At 44.5% G+C, this 22556-nt stretch overlaps 1 protein-coding gene and 1 long non-coding RNA gene across 3 annotated transcripts in view; one reads left to right on the top strand and one right to left on the bottom strand.

The window, feature by feature from the left end:
- Positions 1-326: 326 nt before the first annotated feature.
- LOC309438451 lies at positions 327-1787 on the bottom strand. The gene is made up of 3 exons (XR_014183801.1): positions 1667-1787; positions 773-912; positions 327-462 (listed from the first exon to the last, which is right to left on the bottom strand). It is a non-coding gene; the product is annotated as an uncharacterized lncRNA (long non-coding RNA).
- Positions 367-22556, top strand: part of ISM1 (isthmin 1) — a 39606-nt gene continuing 17416 nt past the window's right edge. Inside the window, exons 1-2 of one of the 2 annotated variants that reach the window (XM_082049836.1) lie at positions 814-942; positions 1621-2120. In XM_082049836.1, coding sequence (XP_081905962.1) covers positions 933-942; positions 1621-2120 — 510 coding nt within the window. In that variant the 5' untranslated portion in view covers positions 814-932. Of the gene's footprint in view, positions 943-1620; positions 2121-22556 lie in introns of both variants that reach the window. The other variant, XM_082049837.1, reaches the window with a different exon arrangement.

Below are 22556 nucleotides of genomic sequence, written 5' to 3' on the forward strand. Positions count from 1 at the left end.
AAATGTTTCGAATGGGGAACGCTTTTTACCCACTTTGCCCATTTAGTAATTTTGATACCAATTCAGCCTCCATCTGTCACACACTCAGACAGGCCCTGATTGCTTGTATCCTCATTTTACACATAACATTCCCAATCATGGAAGAATGATAACAAAGATTCCAAAACTCCCATTTGTTGTTAGGTGACTTTATTCATGTTTCAAGCTTATTTGAGCTATGTTTGTTCTCATTACACCGAGCTTCATCTTCAGCACTCAGAAAGAGGTTTGGCTCCGTCAGACTGGATGCAAAGATTTACGACAAGCAATAATCCAACCCTCATTTTCACGTATTGTCAAACTCACATTAATTTTAAATTTGGAGACCTCTCATCCAAGAGAGAAAGCTTTTTCCTATGTAGTTATGCAGTCAGCAACTCAGAGGAAGGGAAACAACAGCGAGGAGTGTAAAATCCCAGTGGCCTGAGGAGGATGCATGGACCAGCTGAAGGTGACATGACACCAGGACAGCTCTGTCCCCACCGAGCAGTGCTGGAAGTCGCTCCGCAAGGTGCAGCCGCGAGCGGGATGGGGTGCGGGTGGGCAGGGTGTCCCACAAAGCAGGGCTGGCAGAGGGGCAAGTGGCACAAGGAGGAGGGGAACGGGGCAGGGGGGGTCGATGCTGGGCTGCAGGAGAAGCTGCGGAGAGGGAGAAGGGAAAAGGGAGGGAGCGGGAAGGGGGGAGGACAGCAGGGGAGGGAGGCAGGGCAGTATAAAAGCAACCGACAGGCACCTCTCGCGGCTCAGAGCGAGGGGGCGAGAAAGTTGGTCTGGACTCAGCAGCAGGAGCCAGGAGGAGAGCCGGCCGCTCGCAGACACGCACGCACGGTGGCAGGAGAGAGTACGGAGCTGCCCCTGCCAGCCCGAGGGCCACTGGAGGGAAGAGAGGAGAGATGGAGCCAGGTATCCAGCTCCGAGCGAGGGCAGGCAGCTGACGCTTTTGCAGCCCCTCGCCCTCCTCTTCTCCCCCCCCCTCAATTCACCACGGGCAAGCCGGCGTGGCACAGAGGAGGAGGAAGGGGGATTGGAGGGGGAGCGGCGATCTGCCCCTCATCCCCCACGGGGAGCTCGCTGGCAGCCGCCCCGCCGCGGGCCGGGAGCCGGCGGGGTCCGAGGGCGGTGGTGGCGGTTCGGCCCCGCTCCCTCTCAGCCCCGCGGCGAGGGGACGGGAAGGGACGGGACCCGGCGGGGCGGGCAGGCTGGGGCGACGCCTCGACGGGCGTCGAGAAGGGAGGGGGGAGCCGCGGGGCGGGCGAGGACACGGCGGCGGGGGGGGAAGCTGGTCCAGGGGCCACCCCCATCCCCTCGCGAGGAGGCGATAGCCCCAAGCTCTCTCCTCCCCTCGGAGCGTCCCGGCTTCCCCGCCATGTGAGAGTCGTCCCCAGCCCCCCGCCTCTCCCTCCTCTTCCCTCCTCCCTCTCACTCGCACACACGCTCCCGGCTACCCCCCGGTCCTCGCCGCATCTCCCCGTTGCCAGTCGAGCCGCGCTGCGATCCGCCGGCCCGCGGCTCCCCGAGGCGCCGGGGGCTCGGCCCACCCGCTCCCTCCCTCCGACGGCCCACGGTGACTCTGGGTTGCAGGGCTGCCCGCAGAGACGCCGCCGGCCCGCGGCCCCGTCGCGGCTACCTGCAGCCCCCCGCCGCAGCCGGGCAGCGCCGGGATTTTCGCCGCCGCCGCGGCGTCCCGCCCCGACGTGGCTCCGCCGTGGTGTGGCGGCCCCCGCTGCTGCTGCTGCTGCTGCCGCCGCTGCCCCCCGCCCGCCGCCCGCCCCGCCGACGCCGAGAGCGGCGCGGTCCCCGCCGCCCGTCCTGCGGCTGCCGCGGCCGGCCCTGGGGCTGGGGCCGCTCCGGCGGCGGACCCGGCGGCGGCGGCCGCCGCGGCTCCTCCTCCTCCTCCGCCTCCTCCACGGCCGCCGCCGCCGCGGGGCCCTAAAGCCGCCCGGCTCAAGAGGATGGTGCGGCTGGCTGCCGAGCTGCTGCTGCTGCTGGGGCTGCTCCTGCTCACCTTGCACATCACCGTGCTGCGCGGCGGCGGCGAGCCCGCCGCCCCCCCGGGCGCCGGCAACCACAGCCAGCGGCAGGTGAGTGCCGCCCCGCCTCCCCCTCCCACACACGCACCCGGCCAGCGCTCGCCACCTGCCTCCCCCGAGGGCTGCGGGGCTACCGGGGCCGGCTGACGGGAGCACCTGCCGCGGCCTCTCGCCCCCGGCACCAGCCGCTGCTGCTGCCGGCTCTTCACCCGCCCGAGGGTTTTCCTTGCGTGGTGCCTGGGGATGGCTTTTCCCTGTCACTTGGATTTACGCTCTTCAGGGACAGAGGTGAGAAAAGGTGGAGCCGCACCCCACGCCACGGTTTGACACCGTGTCGGAGGTGTCGGGGCGGCTCCCACGCACGTTGCTGATGTGTTGCGGGCAGGTGGCAGCGGCCGACGAACATCTCACCTGGGGCACGCATGGGATGGAGCAGGCCAGGTGGTCTTGGACACGGCCTGTCCCACCAACGGCCTCTCCTGTGAGCACGCAGCGTTCCTCAGGGGAGAGGGGACCTGGTAGGTGTATGGTGTTTGGAAATATGGGAACAAAATGCATGGTTTTCCTTGGAAAGTTGTCAAGAGACAGATATTCAGTCATGAAATAGCTGAGAAAGTGAGTGATTGATGATTGTGACCGTGAAGGACAGGGCTTGTGGCCCAGCCAGTCTGTTCCAGTCTTCTGATCTAATGAAACCCCTGGTGAATTATGTCCAGCAGGTACTTTTTTGTTCTGTTTCTTTATTTATGCAGGTAGTCCTTTTTTATTCAGTATCATGTGTTGTCATTCATTTGAAATGGTTAGAGACAGTGATAAAAGCTGCAGAACCATCAAAATCCCCAAGCAAAGCTTGTAAGTCTGGTTGGTTGCGTGTGCCGTGGTCAACCCTTTGCTCTGTATCCAAGTGGGAAAGAAAAATCAACTGCCAAATCATGCGAAGAACTACCAGAAATTGTATAATTATTATCAGCGTAAATTTGCGTTAACCCCTTTATGATGTCAGAATCGTAGTACCAACAGAGCACATTTCTATAAAGCACCAGGAAAAATAAGGAGAGCGCAGGCTGTGACGATCACTCTGTTTGCATCGGATCCCCACCAGCTGGTGGTCCACAAAGTGAAACCACCAACTACAGGAGGGAACCCAGATCTGCAGACTCAACATCCCAGTCACAAACTGGAGTCGGGTCCTCTGAACTCCAAAAACCTCCTGTAGAGCTTGGTGGGAGTCCTGCTTCGGAGTGCTCGGCTGCTTGCTTCGGGTAAGGCCCTGTGATGCTGTCTCTCTTTGAGCTGAGGTTTCATCACCAGCTTGACATTCCAAGCTGGTTTTTAAAATATCTTCAAGATTTCTGGTAATAATGTTTTATAAATGATGCTTTCTTTCCTCATGGGCACTTGAAATGCCTTTTAAAATGATGTTCCTTGGAAAAGTAAATTTGGAGAGGTTTTTTATGAGGTGTTTGCTATCATTAGAATAACCCTGAATTTGCCTTTTCTTGACAGGCTTGTATAATAACATAATGAGGGAAACATGTGGGCAAGTGGGAACTCTGGGTGATGCCATTTCCCCAGGGAGCTCTTTTTAGAGCACTATTGTAAGGTTAGGGTGAAACAAGATGAAAATAATCTTCAGTTAATTATCCTACAGTATTATCATTGTAGTTAGCTGTCTTGTGACAAATCTGTTGATTGTTGACATCAAGAATTTTTTCTTTCCAGTGATTTTTTTTTTTTACAGATAACTTAATGAAACTCTGTACCTTTAAGCATCATGATAGCTTTAGCAGTTCACATGTTCAGCATGTTTTGCCATTTGTAGAACTGAAGGTTTTATATACATCCCAACTGAATTGATTCTGCAGTTATGTATTTGAGAGAGCCTGTCTGTGCAAGACATTATGGGAGGAAAGTGTATTGATTAGAGCAATCAGTTCAGCAGATGGAAGTCTATCAGGTTTTTGATTTTATAACTTTCATGGATTCTATTGCTAGCTGGAAGATACAGTAACCTGCCTTATAATATTATAGAGGCAGATGCTTCTATTCAGACCATCACAATGTAGCGCTCGATGGCAAGTTTGCACTGGGATTTTCAGATTTTGGGGTTTCTTGGGCTGTTATCGTGGCATATACTGAAGTGAAATGCAAAATCCCAGCGCACTGCATTCCCAGGTAAAGAATCAATGTGGAAAGTAAAACTGCGCAAACCCAGCTTTGCAGGTATAAGCAAATACAAATCTTGGGGGTTGAAAAAAAAACTCTTGTTTTTTACTGTCTTGGTAGGTCTATGGAGAGAACAGATTGTGAGAAGTCATTAGGTCAGTGTTTCACTTGGTGAAACTTCATTTGACGGAGTCGGTTGCGCACATTGTGGTAAATCCAGGAAAGAGTAATCTTTGCAGCAACTGTTTATAAATGTATTTTGACAAGGCAAATTTGTATAAAAACAAACTGGCTATTATCAAATGCAGGGTATGGCATTGTAGGACTTAGACTGGCTGTTTGCACAAATAAAGTGGTCAGAACTTGGTCCTGTGAGTCTGAAAGAAAATCTGAAGTGTTAGTTCAAAAAAAAAAAAACTTCCAAAAACTTGACACGTTCTTGAGCATTTCTACACAAAACGTATTCAGGAGGAATCTTTAGTAATCTTAAAATATTGTTGGAGATTTGAATAGTCTAAAATGCAGAATTGTATGCATTTGAAGCCTGATTCATTACAGGAGGAAGAGCTGCTCTTTTCCCATCCCTTGGTCCTTCAAGTGAAGGAAGACTTTTGGAGGATAGCTTGTGATTTCTTTTGGTCTGTTAACCCCTGCAATTAATTAGACTGATGAAATGAAAGAACTCCAGAAAAAACTTCTAATATTAAGCAAGTTATTTTTCCCTCTTCTTTTTACTTTCGGTGCCCTTGCTCGTACTGTGTGTGTGTGTGACTTCCCGAATGCCTGGGGTTGTGTTGCGCCGCTGTGACTGGCTGTACTGGGGCAGCACCGAGGAGACAATCCTGATGTGCTCTGCATCCTCTTCAGGATGGGCGAGATACAGGCACAGGCTTCCTCGGTTCACCGCTGCAGAAACGGGCACCGGCCCCCTGTACTGCCGCTGTCAGAACCGCTTTGTGGTAGCGCAAACTAACGCAAAATGGGAAATCCAGATTGGAGTCGTAAACTATCTCGCATTTCTGAGTTAGGAGAGGGAATTAGCCTTTTGTTTCTCAGTCAGATGTTATTCACTCCTTCCATCTCTACCAAACAGAAAAAGGAGAACTGGGGAGGGGAAGGAGAAGATTTTGTTGTTACTGGTGAGGACTCTATTAGGTATAACTTAATTAACATCCAGAAACTATTGTGGAGTATATTTATGAAATAAGTAAGGAAAAACTTGTGCTTCTGAATAAGAGCAAGTGAAGCTATATTAAGAGACGTGCTTGGGTATGTTTTTTTCTTTTTACATGGTTCTAAAATGAAGGGAAGGCTCAAATATAAATTATGAAATATGTTTATAATAGTCCATATTGCTCTAAAATCTGTGCTTTCATTCTCAGAGAAAATATTTCATCTAGAAGTTCATTCCCATCACATTTTTCCACAGCAGGCCTTGCACACCAAGAAAAACAGTGTTCCCACACCAAGAAAAATGACCTTGTAAAATGTAGTAACAGAGCCACCAACAATATATGCCATAGCACATGAAGTCAGATTCTCCACTGTGGTGCTTGCAGCAGTATTACATTAGCATGAAACTCAGTAGTTGTGCATAAAGCTGGAGCTATATAAGAGAACACGATTTTAAAAGACGCACAGTGCTGTAAACAGCTTTTTACTTTTAATCTCCTTGCTCCCGTCCTTGCCCTCCTCCTCAATAAGCACGCAAGCAATTACAGCGTGTCAGAAATGTTCGTTGAGCCCCACCAGAAAAACCACGTTCTGCTGCTTATGAGCGGTTGCACAAGCGTCCCTCTCCAAGCTGTGTGAGGAGTCCTGCACAGCGCTGAGCTCTTCATTTTCTCCTGAGATCCACAGCGCGACACAATGAGATGTTCAGAAACGATGTGCTCTCTGTTACCTGTGCTGAGGTGCATTTCAGGCTTTTTGAGGTTTGTGTGTTCCTGCTGCCCCTTTTACTGGATTCAGGCAAATTGCAAAATGATCTCCAGTCAGATACAGAGGCATATTTTAGCCGTCTGTAATAGCTTTCTCAGTTTAAGTAGGACTTCAAGCTGTTTACTTTGGGAGAGTTTTAGACCGAGTTTTTTTAAAGCGTATTTGAGCTCTGGAGCTTTACATTTGGTTAGTTCTAATAGGAACTGATTGTCTAAATCATCTTAAAAAAACCGTTGGGTCCAACATTTTGCATTCATGTTTTCCAGACTGTCCTTAGCCTATATAAAATGCCAATAAGTGGATATACGTCATATATTTAATATGAGCACCAAATCATTCTCTGCCTTAAGAGCAGCTTATACGTTACGCAAATAATTTTCAGAGCAGGTGGCTTGTGAATGAAGCAGTGAGGTTGTTACTCATCACAGGATGCTGTTTTGTGCTTTTTGACAGCGATAGTAAAACCTGCCTGTTCTCAGCAGGCTTTGCTGCGTATAGGTTCTTAGCTAAAGCTCACCCTTACCATGAGCATATGTTCTTGCAGTTACGCACTAGGCTTTACAAATGACTTACACCATGTGCAGCTCATTCTCTCCTTTCCCAAGGGAGAAGATTATGTGTGCTCTTTAGTGGTTTGTCTAGTGGGCTGTGGCTTGTCCCAGGATCTAGGGGGAAGGAAGGGTGATTAGCTTTGCGTGGGCTGCTCCTGCGTGCATGGAAGCAAAGGATAAAACAGGAAGGGTGAAGGAGGGAGACCGCTGCTCTGAGCAGAGAAGCATATGCTGTTGTCTGTGCCTCTCAGAAGAGAGTCGTCTGCTTGCCAAACCTGGCTCCAGGAAAGCTCCAGAAAGTATTAAGTTTCTCTTCGTACCTATCACTTGGATCCATTTCCCAGCAAACTAAAGAATCCCTGGTGGGTAAGAGCTACCACATCTTCAGGGTAGGATGTGGCAAGCTTTTTAGTATCTAAGACTACTGCAGTAATTTTGAACAGGGACCCAGGTTATATTTCATTATGGCTGCAAGGAGCAATGTTAGGCAGGTAAGGATGCAACTTCCTACATTAGATTTGACCAAGATGTTTGAATGAGATGTTTGCTGAACTTCTCTTCAGTTCAACAGCTACCAATCACTGTACAGCTCATCTGGCATCATCACTGATCAATATCTGGCATTAAAACACAGGGTGCATCTCAATTTTGTCTCTGCATTCACAGCTCAGACCAGATTTGCTGGTGCCTTGTACAGAAGAGTCTATTGGAATGCTTTCTGTTTTGAGTAAGATTTAGGATCATTTTCCATCTCTTTACAGTATTAGGGTAGTTGCATGTAATCCTAAATTCATTCTGGGTCATCATGGTGGCTTTATGACCATTCCTCTGGGCCTGGAGACAGACACAAATCACAGTGACTACCACAGGGCAGAGGCCCCAGAGACATTCCTGCTTTTGCCTTTCTCCGCTCTCAGTCCATCCTTCCCTGTAGGGCTGTGTGTGGGGAGACAGGGGTTAAAGGGAAGCCTGCTAACGTGTGGGTCTGAGCCCTATGGTGGTCCAGTGGTGGGGCAGTGGTGGTAGTGAAAGGAGTGGTGGGTTTGAGTCTGGTTCCTGAGAAGGTCTAGAGATGTAACTATCGCCCGTGGTGGCAATGAGAATACAGAGACAGGGCATGGGTGCACAGAGATCCTGGAAGGAGCTGAGTTGGTACTTCTGATGTTGGTTCATCTAACTTGGACGATTAGCACTTATTCTGGAGTAGCTTTTAGTCTGTAGTCTTCATCGATCATGTAAAGTGAACTTTGTTCTACACAGGAAGAACACGCCATCACAGCTAGAACAGCCGCATGGCAGTGGTACAGCCTGGGTTCAGTCGCGTTTCCCTGCTCTGTCCTTTCCGAATGCCAGCTGTCCACAACAACAGGAGGCCTAGAGTTGAAGCTCTGCTCTTGGTCTTTATCACCCTAACAATTTCATCACCGTTTTGCTTTCTGAAGCTGGTCACTGTACTCCCTTGCGATTTTAACATACACGTTATGACCTGCTAATAGATAACCCAGCCCTGGGACTTCAGCATACTAAGCTTTTCGACACCTTCCTCTGTTGTGGAATTCTTTTGCTGGGGAGACATCTGTTTAACCAATCCAGGTTGCATTAAATGTGAATTGGGAACCATATTTTGAATTCAGCAGTTGTTCTTTTGTCTCTGTTCATATCTACTACATCTGTATCTTAATAATCAATGCCTTATTGTTCCAAAACGGTGGAAAATGTCTTGAAAGAAAGCAAGAAACAATGCAAGAACTATTGATGAGGTGAAAACTCTGGCTGTGTTTTGTCACAGTATCTGAAAACTTTACAGAAAGTGGAACACAGGAGACAGTACTATTGATAATGATGCAGACTGTGCCTGCCAAACTAATACAGAAATGTGCTATTCGTGTTTGAAAAGCTTCATAAAATAATATGTGGCAGAGATAGACACAACTTCTGAAAACCCAGTCATGGGTATGGAAAAGTACACTGAATGCAAGTAATGGTAGTAAATTACTTTTCCATACTTCATGCTTACATTCTTCTGAGTCATCATTTTAAAGTCTTGAAATGCACTCATACTTAAAATACACATGCAGGCAATTTAGATATTTCATTACACAAACATCAACTAGAAAAAAATGAAGCAGCGATAGACAAGATTTAGCAGCTTTGGCAGATTTAATAGTCCGAGTCGATTGCTTTCCGCTCTTCTGTGTGTTTTGCCAGTCTCGCTTGCAGACAAATGTGGTAGTGCCCAGTTGTGCCTCATTTGTTCTGTCCACAGTGTTGCTTAGGCTTGTTTGGCCTTTTTGTTACGCTGCTTATCTTGCTGTCTGCTTTTAAGGCTACGCTACTTTAAAGCTCTTTGAATTGACTGAGTGGTAGTCTCCATAAAGTATGGCTTTTTAAAAGCATTATTTTTCTGTAGTAGCAGAGCTAGGTCACTGATGCATTTTTTATTTTTAAATCTGAAGCCAAGCTCTTTGAGGTTGAGATTCCATTGTTGTGTTGTTGCTTGCGTACAATGTGTAGTGCAATAGGTCTCCAGGCCTGAACGGAGTCTGGAAGCACCGTCACAAATGAACAATGAAGTGTTTAACCTGGGGAAAAGGAGGCTGAGGGGAGACCTTATTGCTTTCTACAACTGCCGGAAAGGAGGTTGTAGCAAGGTGGGTGTCAGTCTCTTTTCCCAAGTAACGAGCAATATGATGAGAGGAAATAGTCTCAAGTCATGCCAGGGCAGGTTTAGGTTGGATATTAGGAAAAATGTCTTCATTGAAAGCATTGTGAAGCACTGGAACAGGCTGCCCAGGGAAGTGGTGGAGTCACCATCCCTGGAGGTGTTTAAAAGACGTGTAGATGTGGCACTCGGGGACATGGGTGCTCTAAAGCTGGACTTGGCAGTCCTAGATTGATGGTTGGACTCAATGATCTTAAAGGTCTTTTCCAACCTAAATGATTCTATGATTCTTTGATAACTTAGAAAAATGCAAAGTGCTTTAGTAAGTTGCAAAAGGAAGCGTTAAATGGTTCAGTGATTACTGTTGCACTTTAATATCACTGTACCTCCAGGACACTGATTTTACAGGTTTTAAAGACAGAAAATGCACAACTATATTCATAGTCCAAAGCATAGAGATTAATAACTTTTCCAAGAAACAGTGAGCTCATTGATCCACCAGTAAGAGCAGAATGTTTCTGGTGTTGGTATTTCCATGTATTAAAACTTCAGATTTGAAATACCAGAAAAAGAAAAAAAACAAAGTAAAATGTAACTATTGTTGTGAAAAGTGATGTCTTGTCACAGTTGGAGCAGTATAATACTTGGTCAGAGGAGCTGCTGTGGGCAGTACTGGTAAGCATGTTCCTTTATGCTTTTGCCCTTGTTTTTCAGTGCTTGAAGGACTCATAGCAGTGGGTCCTGTTTTTTTATTCTTCCCTTTTAGCAGTCAGCAGGATGAAAGCAGGTCTGGAGTTGTTCACCTTGAGCTCTTGTAGAGTAATGGCTATTTGGGTGCTCTTAATCTTACAGAAGTGCTCATAAAGCTGAGAAAGGAAAACCAGAGGTGAAATCTTTCTCTCACTGCTCTTGGTGGAGTCAGTCCATGTTTAAACACAGGAGAGATTCAAAGGTCCTTGGCTTTTAGACCTCCACGCCAGACCTACACCCCAAGTGTGTTTAAATTGACCTTGCTCCACTGACTTTCACAAAGCAAGAGGAGTCAATGACTTGCGTCACTGCAAACCCAGCCCAGGTTCTTCTTGGATCTGAATCTTCATAGCTCAGTTTTTCTGCAGAACTGATGCGCACATAACACACGTAATCTGGACTTAAATCCATGAAGCCAAGCTGGGCTTTGGCATGGAGATTTCTTCAGATTGCATGAATTAATTTCCATCCATTATGTTTCATTGTTAGTTGCATACACACTGAAAAATCCTGGACTGCTGTGTTCCACAATAGCTCTTCTTCCTCAGAAAAACCGAAATTTCCCCTTTGCCTGCATGGCCATTGAGATCAGTATTTGTGACTAAGCCCACTGGTCACTGACTTGTGGCCATTATGAGCACAGTGTGTCTATAAAAACCACCCAAATAATGTGTCCTATCTTTTTCTGCCACTGTTTACAGTACTGCTCTAAAAAAAAGTGAATTTCTCCCTTTCTAAGGAACAGGTAATGGGTCGGTGTTTTCCATGGGCCAGTTTTAATGTCCAGGAGGCTTCATTCAGGCATCTTGGCTTTGCATTCCTGTTGACTTGGACATTCATGTATTGAACAATCAAACAGTGTCACTGAAACACCTTCTCTTGTACGTGCCCAGAAGGCTGGTCCTTGCACCAGGAGGTCTGTGCTGTCGGCTGAGATGGAGAGAGGAGGTGACTGACAACAGAGCATCATGTAAGGGAAAGAGGGCTGGAGAGGACCCAGCAATGAGACACCTATTAGTTGAAGTTAGTGCTTTAAAAATTAGTCACATAGCTTTGGTATCTTTCTCACCTTAGAAGTAACCTAGCAGCAGCAGATTTTGCCACGAGGAAACTACACTTACTCAACTGCAACCAGCTGCCAATGATTACTATAGGTGTAACAAAACAAAAATTTGCTTGGTTTTATCTGTCACATATATCAGGGTAGGATTTTAAAATCAGTATAGACTTGAACTAGATATGAGGTTAGTAATCAGATATTTACTAATGCCTGTTTGCACAAATTGCCCAAAGAAACAAAAAGGATTAATAGTTTAAATAGCTTAAAACAATAACTTCTTATGATATTGACATATAATTTATTAAAAAAACCCATAACTACCTAGCATGGATTCTGTAATACCCCAATATACTGACCTCTTACATTGTATGAGTTGCTTATATGCTATTTAACTTCATAGCAAGAAATTATTTAGCATCTATTTAGCAACAGTGATAAAACTGTCCCTAATGTCTACAAACAGAGCTCTCATCTGAAAGCGTCTCTTGAAATGACGTCAGCAATCAGACTGGAGTTGTTTAAGATGCAATGTATATATCTTGGCATTTTGTGCCGCTGATTGTAAGAATCTCTGGACTGAGGAAGTCTGTAAAGGTTCACTGCACAGAGCAGGCTGTAACAAAGCAGTTAATGATTCCTGTGACATGAATGCTGCCATTTCAGTTTATTTGAATGACACTGGCATTCTCTCTTAAATATATCACTTTTTATTAGTTGGGTGTTTTTGAAACCAACTAGATATTAGGCATGGGTATGCATCTTAGCTAAACTATAACCTAGCCAGTCCATGGCTTTTGCACTGCAGAGTGCCCAGAGTTTTTCAAAACATGTAACCACAGTGATATTTTTATAAAGGAATGTTCACCTCATGGGATTTTTTAAGGTGTTCTATTTTTTTTTCCAAGTTACAGCTTCACTTTATTGTACATGATGTCCAATAAAAAAGATATATGTCTGTGATTGGACTTTGAAAAAGGGCCATGGTGCCTATTCCATTTAAAGGGAATGAAGTCAAGCAGTAAATTTGCTGGTCGCCCTTTTCATATTGACTGTATCTTGGCCAGCAGTTGGTCTTTGATGTTGTAACAATAGAGCAAAGGCAGAGGAGGAGGAGGATTAGGACCTCCATAATATAAACACAAGTCTGCATTCATCGTGATTTTTATAGAGCACAGTCCATGTCTATTGGAGGTTTGCAGTATAGACTCAAAGGTCTGCAGAAGAGTGCAGCAATCTTAATATTTGCAGGTGGTTTACAACTCATCCATCATTACTACTAGCATCTCTTCTTAATTCAGAGTTTGTTTAGGCTTTCAGCATTTAACTTGTTCTATCTTATTCCTTTCTACAATAGGAAAACAGATGTATGTCAGGATAGAGCTTCTGGAGTATCATTTTCCTTACAGGGGTTGATTGTCGTGTTATTTATGAAAGGCTTGCTGCAGCTGGCCAGTGGAGTATCTGTTCCTCATCCTGTGCGTTAGAGTCCAAGCTTTTATTAGGAAAGAATAGAGTGGTTGATATGTATATGTCTAACATTTGTGAAAATATATATCAAAAGGGAACCTAGGGCAGCCACACTGTGCCTGTGTCTCCAGGCGTACAGGAACAATAGCACCAAAGGTTTTGAATGAACTATTTAGCCTGATAGAGTCCTGGAGCTTTTGATATGCATTTAAATGGTAACAGCGCTAGCTCTTGCTCCTGATCAAAACATGCAGAAGGAAAAGGATCATCCATTTCACGAAAATGTGTGAGGTACCAAGTTGTACTAAGTGCTGGTGGGAGTAGATAGACTTTGAATTGTGAGCAGAGCTTGGAAAGAGCTGAATAATCTGTAATGCACTGTTGTAGCATGTGCATGGCATTGCGGATGGGAAAAGTAGGATGAATGGAGTGTTCCTGGGGACATGACGATGGCAGCAGCAATGAGCTGGGTGCAAGCGCAGCTGTATCAGAAGCCCAAAGGCAGCTCTTAGGAGACCGTTTAGGGATGCATCAGGTGAAGTTGCTTTACTGCACACAATTCCAGTGGCTCTTGCTTAAGGCATGATCCTGAAGTGTCCCTACAAGGCAGAACATCTGGAAGCTTCTCCACCAGACTCCAAAGACACCTAACCCAAGGAAGGGAGGGAGAAAGATGACAATCTGTAGTGCATTTGACAGCAGAGGACTTGATTTGGGGTTGGATCCTGTGCCTTCTGGGTGTTCAGATTAGACCTGTGAGTCCCAACTTATGAACGAGTCACCGCTTGCTGGCTGAGCTCCTTAGACATCTTATCCCACTTTCATCTCACAACAAAATATGAGGTGACTTGTTTATCAGCAAGTCAGCACTGAGCAAACAAATCCTGCTCAAGATGACTGTGTTCTGTCCTCACACAAAGCACTCCAAGAGATCAGTGGTCACCAAACACACAACTCTGCACTGTTCTTCTATTTAACATCTACTGTGATGGCCATTAAGAAGGCAACAGCTGGTGCAGGAGATGCACAGATGTGATTTCTGTGCTTCGCTGTATGTCTTCTTCACCAGGCGCAGATATAGTGGTGTCTGAGCCATCCCTGTTATCCCCAGTATGCCGGTGATGAAAGCAAACTACATGCAGCTTAGCCAGTGTAAGGTGGGAGTTGTGGGTAGCTAGAAGCATTACCTGGTGCTTAAAAGAGTTTGCCCTTGAGGGATCAATGGCTCTGAAAAAGCTGCTGAAATCCTTCAGTGGCAGTGAATTTGATTCTTGCTCTTCTTTGATCTAGCATTCATGGCTTTTTGAATAATGCACATCAGAGCTGCTTTTCTCACCTACCCATCCCTTTTCTTCTCTCTCTCTCAAGAGGATCATTTTTTCATCTTCTTAGGAATTTAGCTATGGCAGCCTTAACATCAAAATAAAATGAACTAATTATTTGCATAACATCAGAGTAAGAGCCAGATTAATACCAGCTCTCTGATTTTTTTCCTCTATCCTATTTAAGTCTTCACACAATAAAATACAAAAGGAGTTTGCAGCTGAAATTGTGTGTTAGCACACATACGGACTAAGTGGGGGAAAAGAGCCGTATATGCCAATTCCCCAATACGCACTGCTGCCATTGATAAAAGGAGCCACAATGGCACGGCAGTCAGGTTATAAACCTCATAATACTCCCATGGTAATTATTGCAGTTTACTTGTAAGAGCCATATGAGGAGAAAAGATCTATATTTATCTCTTTAGCACAGTTCAGTGAGTGAAGTGAGTTCTGTGCCACAGCCTACCAGGAAATCCTCTTCCGAGCTGCTCCGCGGTGTCTGCTGGATGCGATTTGGAATCTCTCTCTGTACAGAGGCAGCTCTCCCGTCCCGGGATCTGGAATACCAGCTATGGTCCCATCTCAACAGAGGAGGTTAGGATATCTCAAACCTGAACTTTCCTCTTCTACCTTGCTGTCGCGTCTGGCTCCTGGGATTAATCTAAAGAAGCATTTGGCCTGCTCCATACAGTTTATTGTTGGTGGCGTCTGGGTGGCTTCAGGCACATGCTAAGATTATAACAAGTTTAAAAAATAAAACCATTTATTCTAAAAATAGCTCAGAACTAACTAGTGATCGTGGGGTGGAGGAGAGACAGAAATGAAGATATTTTCTTTTCACGTAAGTGTCAGATTCAAAAGCATCTGCCTTGTTCAGTGCATGTATGGTATTCATTTCCTGTCTGCAGTCGATTGGAATGCCCCCCGAGTCGTTTGAAATTGAAAATCGAGTCATGCTTCTTTAATCAGCTCTAGGAAATAGCCCCCCCTCCCTTACTGTTCTAAGAAAATTTGTATGTACGTGCACAGAATTCATAATACAAAAAGCTCAGACTTCTCTCCAGGGCAAATCCTTTCTCTCTCCCCTCTTAAACAGAGACGGGTCTTCACATTGTCTTGTCCCGGTGTAGCGTGTATCTACTCACTTGCTCTTCTTCCCCATAGTGTCACTGGAGGGAGGCCTTTCTCTTGTCTGTCTGCTCCCTCCTGTTCTCCCTTGTTCTGTCGTTAGGGCAGTTCACAGAGATGTAGAGAGAGGGCATAATGTCCACTGCTGATGTCTCGATACAAAAATAAGACAGTTATTGCACGGTGGGTACAGATGCCATTTATGCTAATGACTTCCAGTTGTTCAGTCTCCAGAATTTTCTAGATGGAGAGGGTAAAGCTGTACTCTGGAGCCTGATAGAATACTTGGCCGCAGGAGCAGAGGTGCGTGGTCCTGAGGCGACCACTCAGATTTCTGTTGCTGCTTTGCTGTAAACTCTTGGGTGTAGTAACAACCCCTTCCAGAGAGTGTTGTGAGGCATATAGTTGGTGCATAGATATTGAATGTAAACAAACACTGCCTTTCCTCTGCCTTCACCCTCTAACTTCCAGCAGAAGAAAAACAAGTATTGGTGGGGAAGGGAGCTGCGGGAGGGCCAAGTAAATTATCTCGCGGTGGTTCAATAGTGTGTATGTTTTGAGCATCAAGACTCAAGCGATTTGCCTTTTTTCAGGCACAAAAGTAGTATTGCCAGAAGCACAGGAAACATCATGTTTTTGGAATATAACACTTGTCTGCGTTCTTGCTTTCCCGTTATTAGCTTTTGCTTATGTGATGAAGTCATCATGTAACTTTTAGTCCACAGGGACTAAACACTTTCTAGTCTCTAAAAACATCTGCCAGCTAACACAGCCAGAATCATAGACACTTTTGAAAGCACAGGGTGGATGTTCGGTGGCATATGAGAGCAAGGCACAGAGGCTGGGAATAGCTGTTTCTTGGAAACTAACAGTTGAAGGCAACTTTGGAAATTGAAAAGGTTTCAAGTAAGGTTACTCTTTTGGCTGGGAAGAAGTGAAAACTTCATTTATTAAAGCTGCTTCACCTAGTGAAATCCTAGCTGTAGTGATTTAGTGGAATAAACTTGCAAAAGGACCTAGTTTAAAACCCACGAAAATCATGTCAGAGGTATGTTTGTTCTCTTTCGCTAACATTGGCTTTGTGCGTGCTGGCCTGCAAAGCCTGACCAAAAAGTATTAATATTCTGAATTTCCTTTGCTTTTTGGTTTTGATTGCAGCTTAAGGCAGATTTTCCCATTCTGATGGAACCTGATGTGTAAATTATGATGCAGATTTCAAAGGATGGGAGATATTAAACTTGTTCAATTAAATTTAGCCATGGTATAAATAGATTTTATTTAAAACTTTATTATGCTACCGATTTTATGCAAGTATTTAATAAAGCCTGAAAAGAATCAGAACTTTACAATAATTTGCATTCTGGCACCACAGGTTATTGGAGTGGAATAGTTCAATTTAATGTTCCTGTTCAATTGCTAAAGTGATGTGTCCTGTGTGGAGAGCTCCAGCCAGGTAGTGATGACAGAGAAGATCTTCAGAGTCCTAAATATTTACCACCAGCTTAGGCAACTGAAAATATCTGGTAACTGCAAGAAAAACTTGGCACCGACCATCTGTTAAAGACCTACACAATTTTAATTCTATGCTCATGGCTGTCCCATGGATGGCTGAGTATCTGCTGAAGAACAAAGCAGCCCTGTATGCTATGTTAGAATATTCGCTAAAGGGCCTCTGTTTTTTCCAGCAGACATTGAGCAGTAATCACCATCAAGTTCTTTTTATTATCAAAGTCTTTACACAAACTGGCAATTTTTCACCTCAAGCTGAACCATACTGTTTGTATTTTCCTGCTGAAGGAAAACATGAAATACAAGCAAATAACAGAGCATAAAAAATAGCTGTGCTATGAAATGTGTGTCCACAACATGTAGCAAAACTTTGCCAGGTCTGAGTATAATACGGTTAGTTTTCTCCTTTAGCTCTGAGGAAAAACATTGTCTGTCAAAGCAGTTGAGATGCAGACCCACTGTTTGCTAATGGTGTGGAAGAGACAGGCAGCTTGGTGAGAGAAACTCCCAAGCAGAGACTGAATAAAGATGGACCAAAGCAAGTGAGTAAAAGGCTCGGGAGGGAGGAGTGGCCGCAGGGCTGCTCTGGCACTCAGGGTGGATCAGTTCAGATGGTTCCACAAGGCAACAGCCTTTTCCTCTGCTGCGGAGGGTCCTGTCCTAGTGCTGGCCGTGTGCCTTCAAACAGTGGTCTGGGACTTACTAGACCTTAGCTGTGAACAGGGCCTCAACACTACCGCCCTGGGATCTCTGCAGTCTTAACCTAAGTTCTGGCTACATGTTCAGTTCTCAAGATTTTCTGTGTGGCTATGTGGGCTAGAGATTTATAGTGTAAGAACCCTAAAATCTGAAAGCTATGATTCTGAGATAGCGTGCCACTGTCACCCTACATTTCAGCTGTGTACAGGAGACCTCTGCTCCAACAGTGACTGTAGACTGACACGTTTACCCCAAATTTCTGCTGTCCTAATTGCAACAGTGTTTGTGACTCCATCCTATTCCCCACAGAAACAAAATGACTACAAGAGCCATACAGCCCCTGAAGCTATTGTGTCCCATAGCAGAACTTGGTGGGGCAACTGGGTTTGGCCTTTGCATGGCCACACAGTCACACATGCAGATGTACTGAAAGTTAGAAAGAATTTGGTACGATGTCATTTTACTAATTTTGACAGACTAAATAGAGAATTATTAAAAAGTAGACCCTGATAGATGGTAGACAGAACTCTTTTTTAAAAAATGATTTTTTATTACCAACTGTAGTCAGTGATTCATCTTCTATTTACCCAATGTTTAAAGCAGATGCTGTATTTTAGAGCGCCGTAGTGAAAACAATTGTGTACACGCAAGCCAACATAGTCCATTTTAAATTATTTATGACCAGTGATTATCTAAAACATGCTATTAATTACTGCAACGATTTATGTGTCTTTCTAAAAACAAGTAAGGCCTTTCACTTCATTGATGTGTGTGAATGTGAAGGACAAGTACATTTTAAGGAAAAAGGAGAGTGTGTCAGTAGCTGAGTGGTTGATGTGACACCCCTGTGGTCTGAATTCTTCCAGAGATATGAACCAAGTGACTCCTTGGAGTGAACTGGGGCTGCGAGGCTCAGTACCACCGCATGCTTTCAGCTAGCCACACAGAAATTAGACACAAACCCAAGTGATTTGCTTGTTCAACGAGAAAGCCAAGACATAGCTGAGAACAGAACAAAGGTCTTCTGACTGCCTGGACTGGATATGGCATTAATCATAGAAGAAATTTTTCTCTATGTATCTCTGATAATGCTTTTCAGCTGTCCCCACTGTCCTCATACCTCTTCCTACTTGGTTCTGTGCTGCTTATACAAATGATAGACAAAAAGGAAATAAACCCCAGGAATTAGATCACCCAAGTTCATTACAGATCTTGGATCTGCAGAGGTGCAAGTCTCTTGTAGAACACCGACCGCTGTACAGCCTCCCCAGACTGGTTAATTTTAAAGTGATCGTTTAGCACTAACCTGGAAACACAGGACAGCCTTTAAAATCAAAACAATCTGTTCAGGCAGGTGGGAAATGAAACCAGTCCTAATGGCCATAATGGTTTTCTGTGAAGGCCCCAGGCCTCATTTTGTCTCTGATAGCAATATAATCTTTTATAGCGTCTGTGAAGTTTCCTAATAAGTAAACATTCTTTGTTCCTGGTTGTTGAAGATGCTGTACAGGTGCATCATGAAAGTGCATTGACAGACTGTCGGTTTTCAATTCAAGACCTCTTGTCAAGATCATTTTACAAGATATTTCAAAGGAGTATACAAGAAATAAAAAAGCAATGTAGCTGCAGCAGGGATTTAGTAATAGATTCCCTCGCTGTCTGGGACCTGTTAGGGATATAAGTTGCATCAGTTTTCCCAGATTCTTTCAACTCCATAATTAGCAGTGCCCCTTAGCAAATGTGCCCTTAGTTTGGCAAGTGGGGAGGGAATGAAGGAAGGTAAGAAATACGAAGGGCAGAGAAAGAGCAGCCACTCCAGAATGTTTTCCATAGCTCCGGTCATTCCTCACTCTCTGAATTGGTTCTAGAACTGGGAACGAGATTAAAATAAGGAAGAGGGGAGGGAGACTAATTCCTCACTTGCTAAAAACGGAGAGAAATTCCCTTTTTCCCTAGTTCGGTATTTTTACATGTTCCCATTTCTGTTTAACTTCTCTGTGGGGAAGAGAAACTGTACCCTTCCCTGCAACTGAAGTCTAATGTGACAGAGGGAGAAACAAAATAGGAGTGAGTTAAAATACCCGTTTTGTTATTGAAAAGTTAAACTGCAGTATCAGGTAGGAAATTTCTCCTGCATGCGGGGTTGTCTCCTGGTGCCTTAAACCCTCGCATGGTCTAAGTCCTGCCTGGATCACCAACATCAAAGGTTATCCTCACAAAATCCCTGTGAATTGCTCTTCTCCCCTCATTTACAGATGGACACAAAGACAATGATTGTATTGAAATGCTGCTTCCCTTCTTCAGTGATGGGCGTGGAAAGGTGTGTTATTCTGTAATACAATGTGGCAGATTCTCTTTATCTCTCTCTAGGGTTTATTTTGGTGCCTTGTCACACGGCTATGAATAATGTGTTCCTGTCCTTACATACTGTCCACACTTAGAACACACAGAAATCCTAAGCTGGTTTTGCATTAGGAACTTCTATAAATATCTGATCCCATGAGGCAGCAGGACTGTAGCATGAATAAGCTCTTAAAATCGTCTTAATGGAAAGTTTAAAAGTTGTGAATAATCCTGTTAAATGAAGGGGGGAAAGTATTTCTTTTAAAATATTTAGAGCTGATGCATCATTTGCGACTGAATTAGAAATGTCATAACTGAGTCAGTAGTTCAGAATGAAGTGACCTAGCTTTTAAAGGAAGGCAAGCAACACTGCTTTCCCAAAAGCAATTGGGAATACAGATTGTGCACACCTAAAAATAAATAGTGTGAAGTATAAATGTGAAATAATGTAGAAATAAGAATATAATAATACCTCCCGCCTCCAAAAAAAAGGCATTTATTAGCACACAAACCCTGTTTTCTCCAAAGACGATGTGGCATTGCAGCAAGGACGCACTTTTTCCTGCTAGATTGACCTTGGAAGATCTTTTGACTGAGTTAATGTAGCAGAAGAGAGTGAGCCCATATTCTGTTCTTCACATGCAGTTCAAGCTCACTTTTTATTGATTGTAGCTCCTATTATCTTTTTACCAGAAATATACATTTCTAATAATGGTGCAAATCAGTTTAGACACTGTACCAAGAATTATCTACCTTAAAAAAATAGGCATAGTATTAGTTTTAGTAACTGGAAACTGATGGTCTTTCGCCCGTGGTACTATGAGCAGATAACCAAGCTGATCATGCATACTGAGCATTTCTGTTTGCTGATGTTGCGATGTGACAAAGAAGCCCCAAGGAGGCACAGGGTGGGCTTGTCCCAGTGTGAAAGGGTCTGCGAGAGATAACACTGTTTAACTGTGTCATTCCTGCCAGGCCTTAGTCAGCCCTGCTCTTAAACTCCACATTCTCCCCCAAAGTCTGCCCCCCGGCTTGGCTGTCACTGTCACTGGAAACATCTACCTGACATTGAACTGGGGTCTTCTGAGCATGTCCCCCATGAGCAAGCGGAGTGGTCCCTCCTCCTCCTGGCTGCAGCAGCCTTTGGTATAGGGCACTATAGGTAGAAGGCAGTAAGGTATAGCGCATATCCTGGCCCCCTCTTTCTTTTTAACATTCAACAACCCCAACTCATTCAGTCTGTAATTAATGACAGTCCCTGCCCCAAGCAGCTTGGTAGTGGGCCCGATCAGCCTGATGTCATTACTTTACCATGACAATTTTCTAACTAACTCCATGTGATATTCCATCTGTCTGACACTATTAAAAACTTTTTATATAGCCCTTATTATTGTAGTTGCTGAGCTCCCTGCAAACATCACAGTGAGGAAGGGAAGTGCTGTTATCCCCATCTAGGCACAGAAAGACCATGACCTGCCAAGATCACACAGCGAGTCTTATCAGAGAATTAAGCGTGGGTCCCTCAAGTCCTTACCCAGCTCTACCTCCATGGTATGTTAATGTGGAGAATCCAGACTCTCCTGAAGTGGCAAGCAGATAGGAAAAGGATGAAATTGTGTGTGAGAATTTTATTATTTTTTAATAAAATCTTGCTTTATTTTTAATAAAGGCAAGATTATGGGCATGATACCCAAGAAAAAAGTAGTTAAGTACCACTTTTTAAACTCCTGTGTGAAGTAATTTAATAACAATGCAATTATACTGTCTCAGACATAACTGAGAAGACATGTAATCCTCATGTGCCAAAAAGTTTGCCGTTAAATTCTGTTTGATAAGTGTTAAGTTAAAGCACTAGCACAGGGATAAGGAACCTAAAGTTAGATGAATGGGCCTCAGTTTTGTTTCTCAGAACTTGCTGTGTGATTTGCTTTCTACTTTATATCGAATAAGGGGTGTGTTAATGGGTGGCCCACCAAAAGCATCTGAAAGTCCTACCTGGTCTTCAGCAAAGAGAAGCTTTCTTCTTTCAGCCTTTAAACAATACAGACCGTCAGAAGCACATACATTTTTAGCACTGCACACGTATAGTAATTCAGAATGAAATTTTTGCGTCTGTGCTGTGGATAGATGTATAAAAGTATCCTTTTGGTACTTTCAAAGTGTAACCATTCTGATCGTGAAAATACCAAGACAACATTAATGGTCCTAAGTCTAATTTTGCTCCTTAGAAATGCAGTGCGGCAAGAAAAGGAGAGGAGAACCACGTTAGTTTGTGCTTGAGATTATTTTACTTAGTCCCAGATAAACTCTTAAATCTTGGTTTATTTAGCTCACTGAATATTTTCCTGTAATGTGCACAGATTATATTGTAAAATCTCTTCAAAGGTCAACCTTGCAAGCAAATAAACACAAAATAAAGGAAAAGGCATTGGAACTGTTATCTATCTGAGAGCTTAACAAAAGGTATGCTAGCTTAATTTGAGCCAGGGGAGCTAGATGGAGATTGTGTTTAACCAGAAATGCTGGCAAAATTATGCATCAGTAGAGCCAGAACCACATGTGGCCATTCCACTTTAATTGTGCTTGTTTAAAAAGATACGTCTTTAACATTTACCCTCTCCATGCTTGCTGTCTCTTTATGAACTGTAAATAAAAGCTCCCCAGGCGGTCATATTAAGACCTCAAGCCTAAAATTTTTCTGCTGAGTCATAACCAAAACCTGTGCTGAATCTGCCCTGTGCATTTTTTTTGTAGCCATAAGAAGATTTGATTCCTCTGCTGTTTTTTTCCCCCGAGTCCCCAGGCCAGTCCTAACCCCGGGAGCGAGTGTTTTTATATTAAATATATCCATCTCCTCGCTGAGGTCAAAGGCAGTGGCAGCAGTGC

The sequence above is a fragment of the Streptopelia decaocto genome (genome assembly GCF_964273445.1).
Source record: "Streptopelia decaocto genome assembly, chromosome: 3".
Taxonomy (NCBI): Eukaryota; Metazoa; Chordata; class Aves; order Columbiformes; family Columbidae; genus Streptopelia; species Streptopelia decaocto.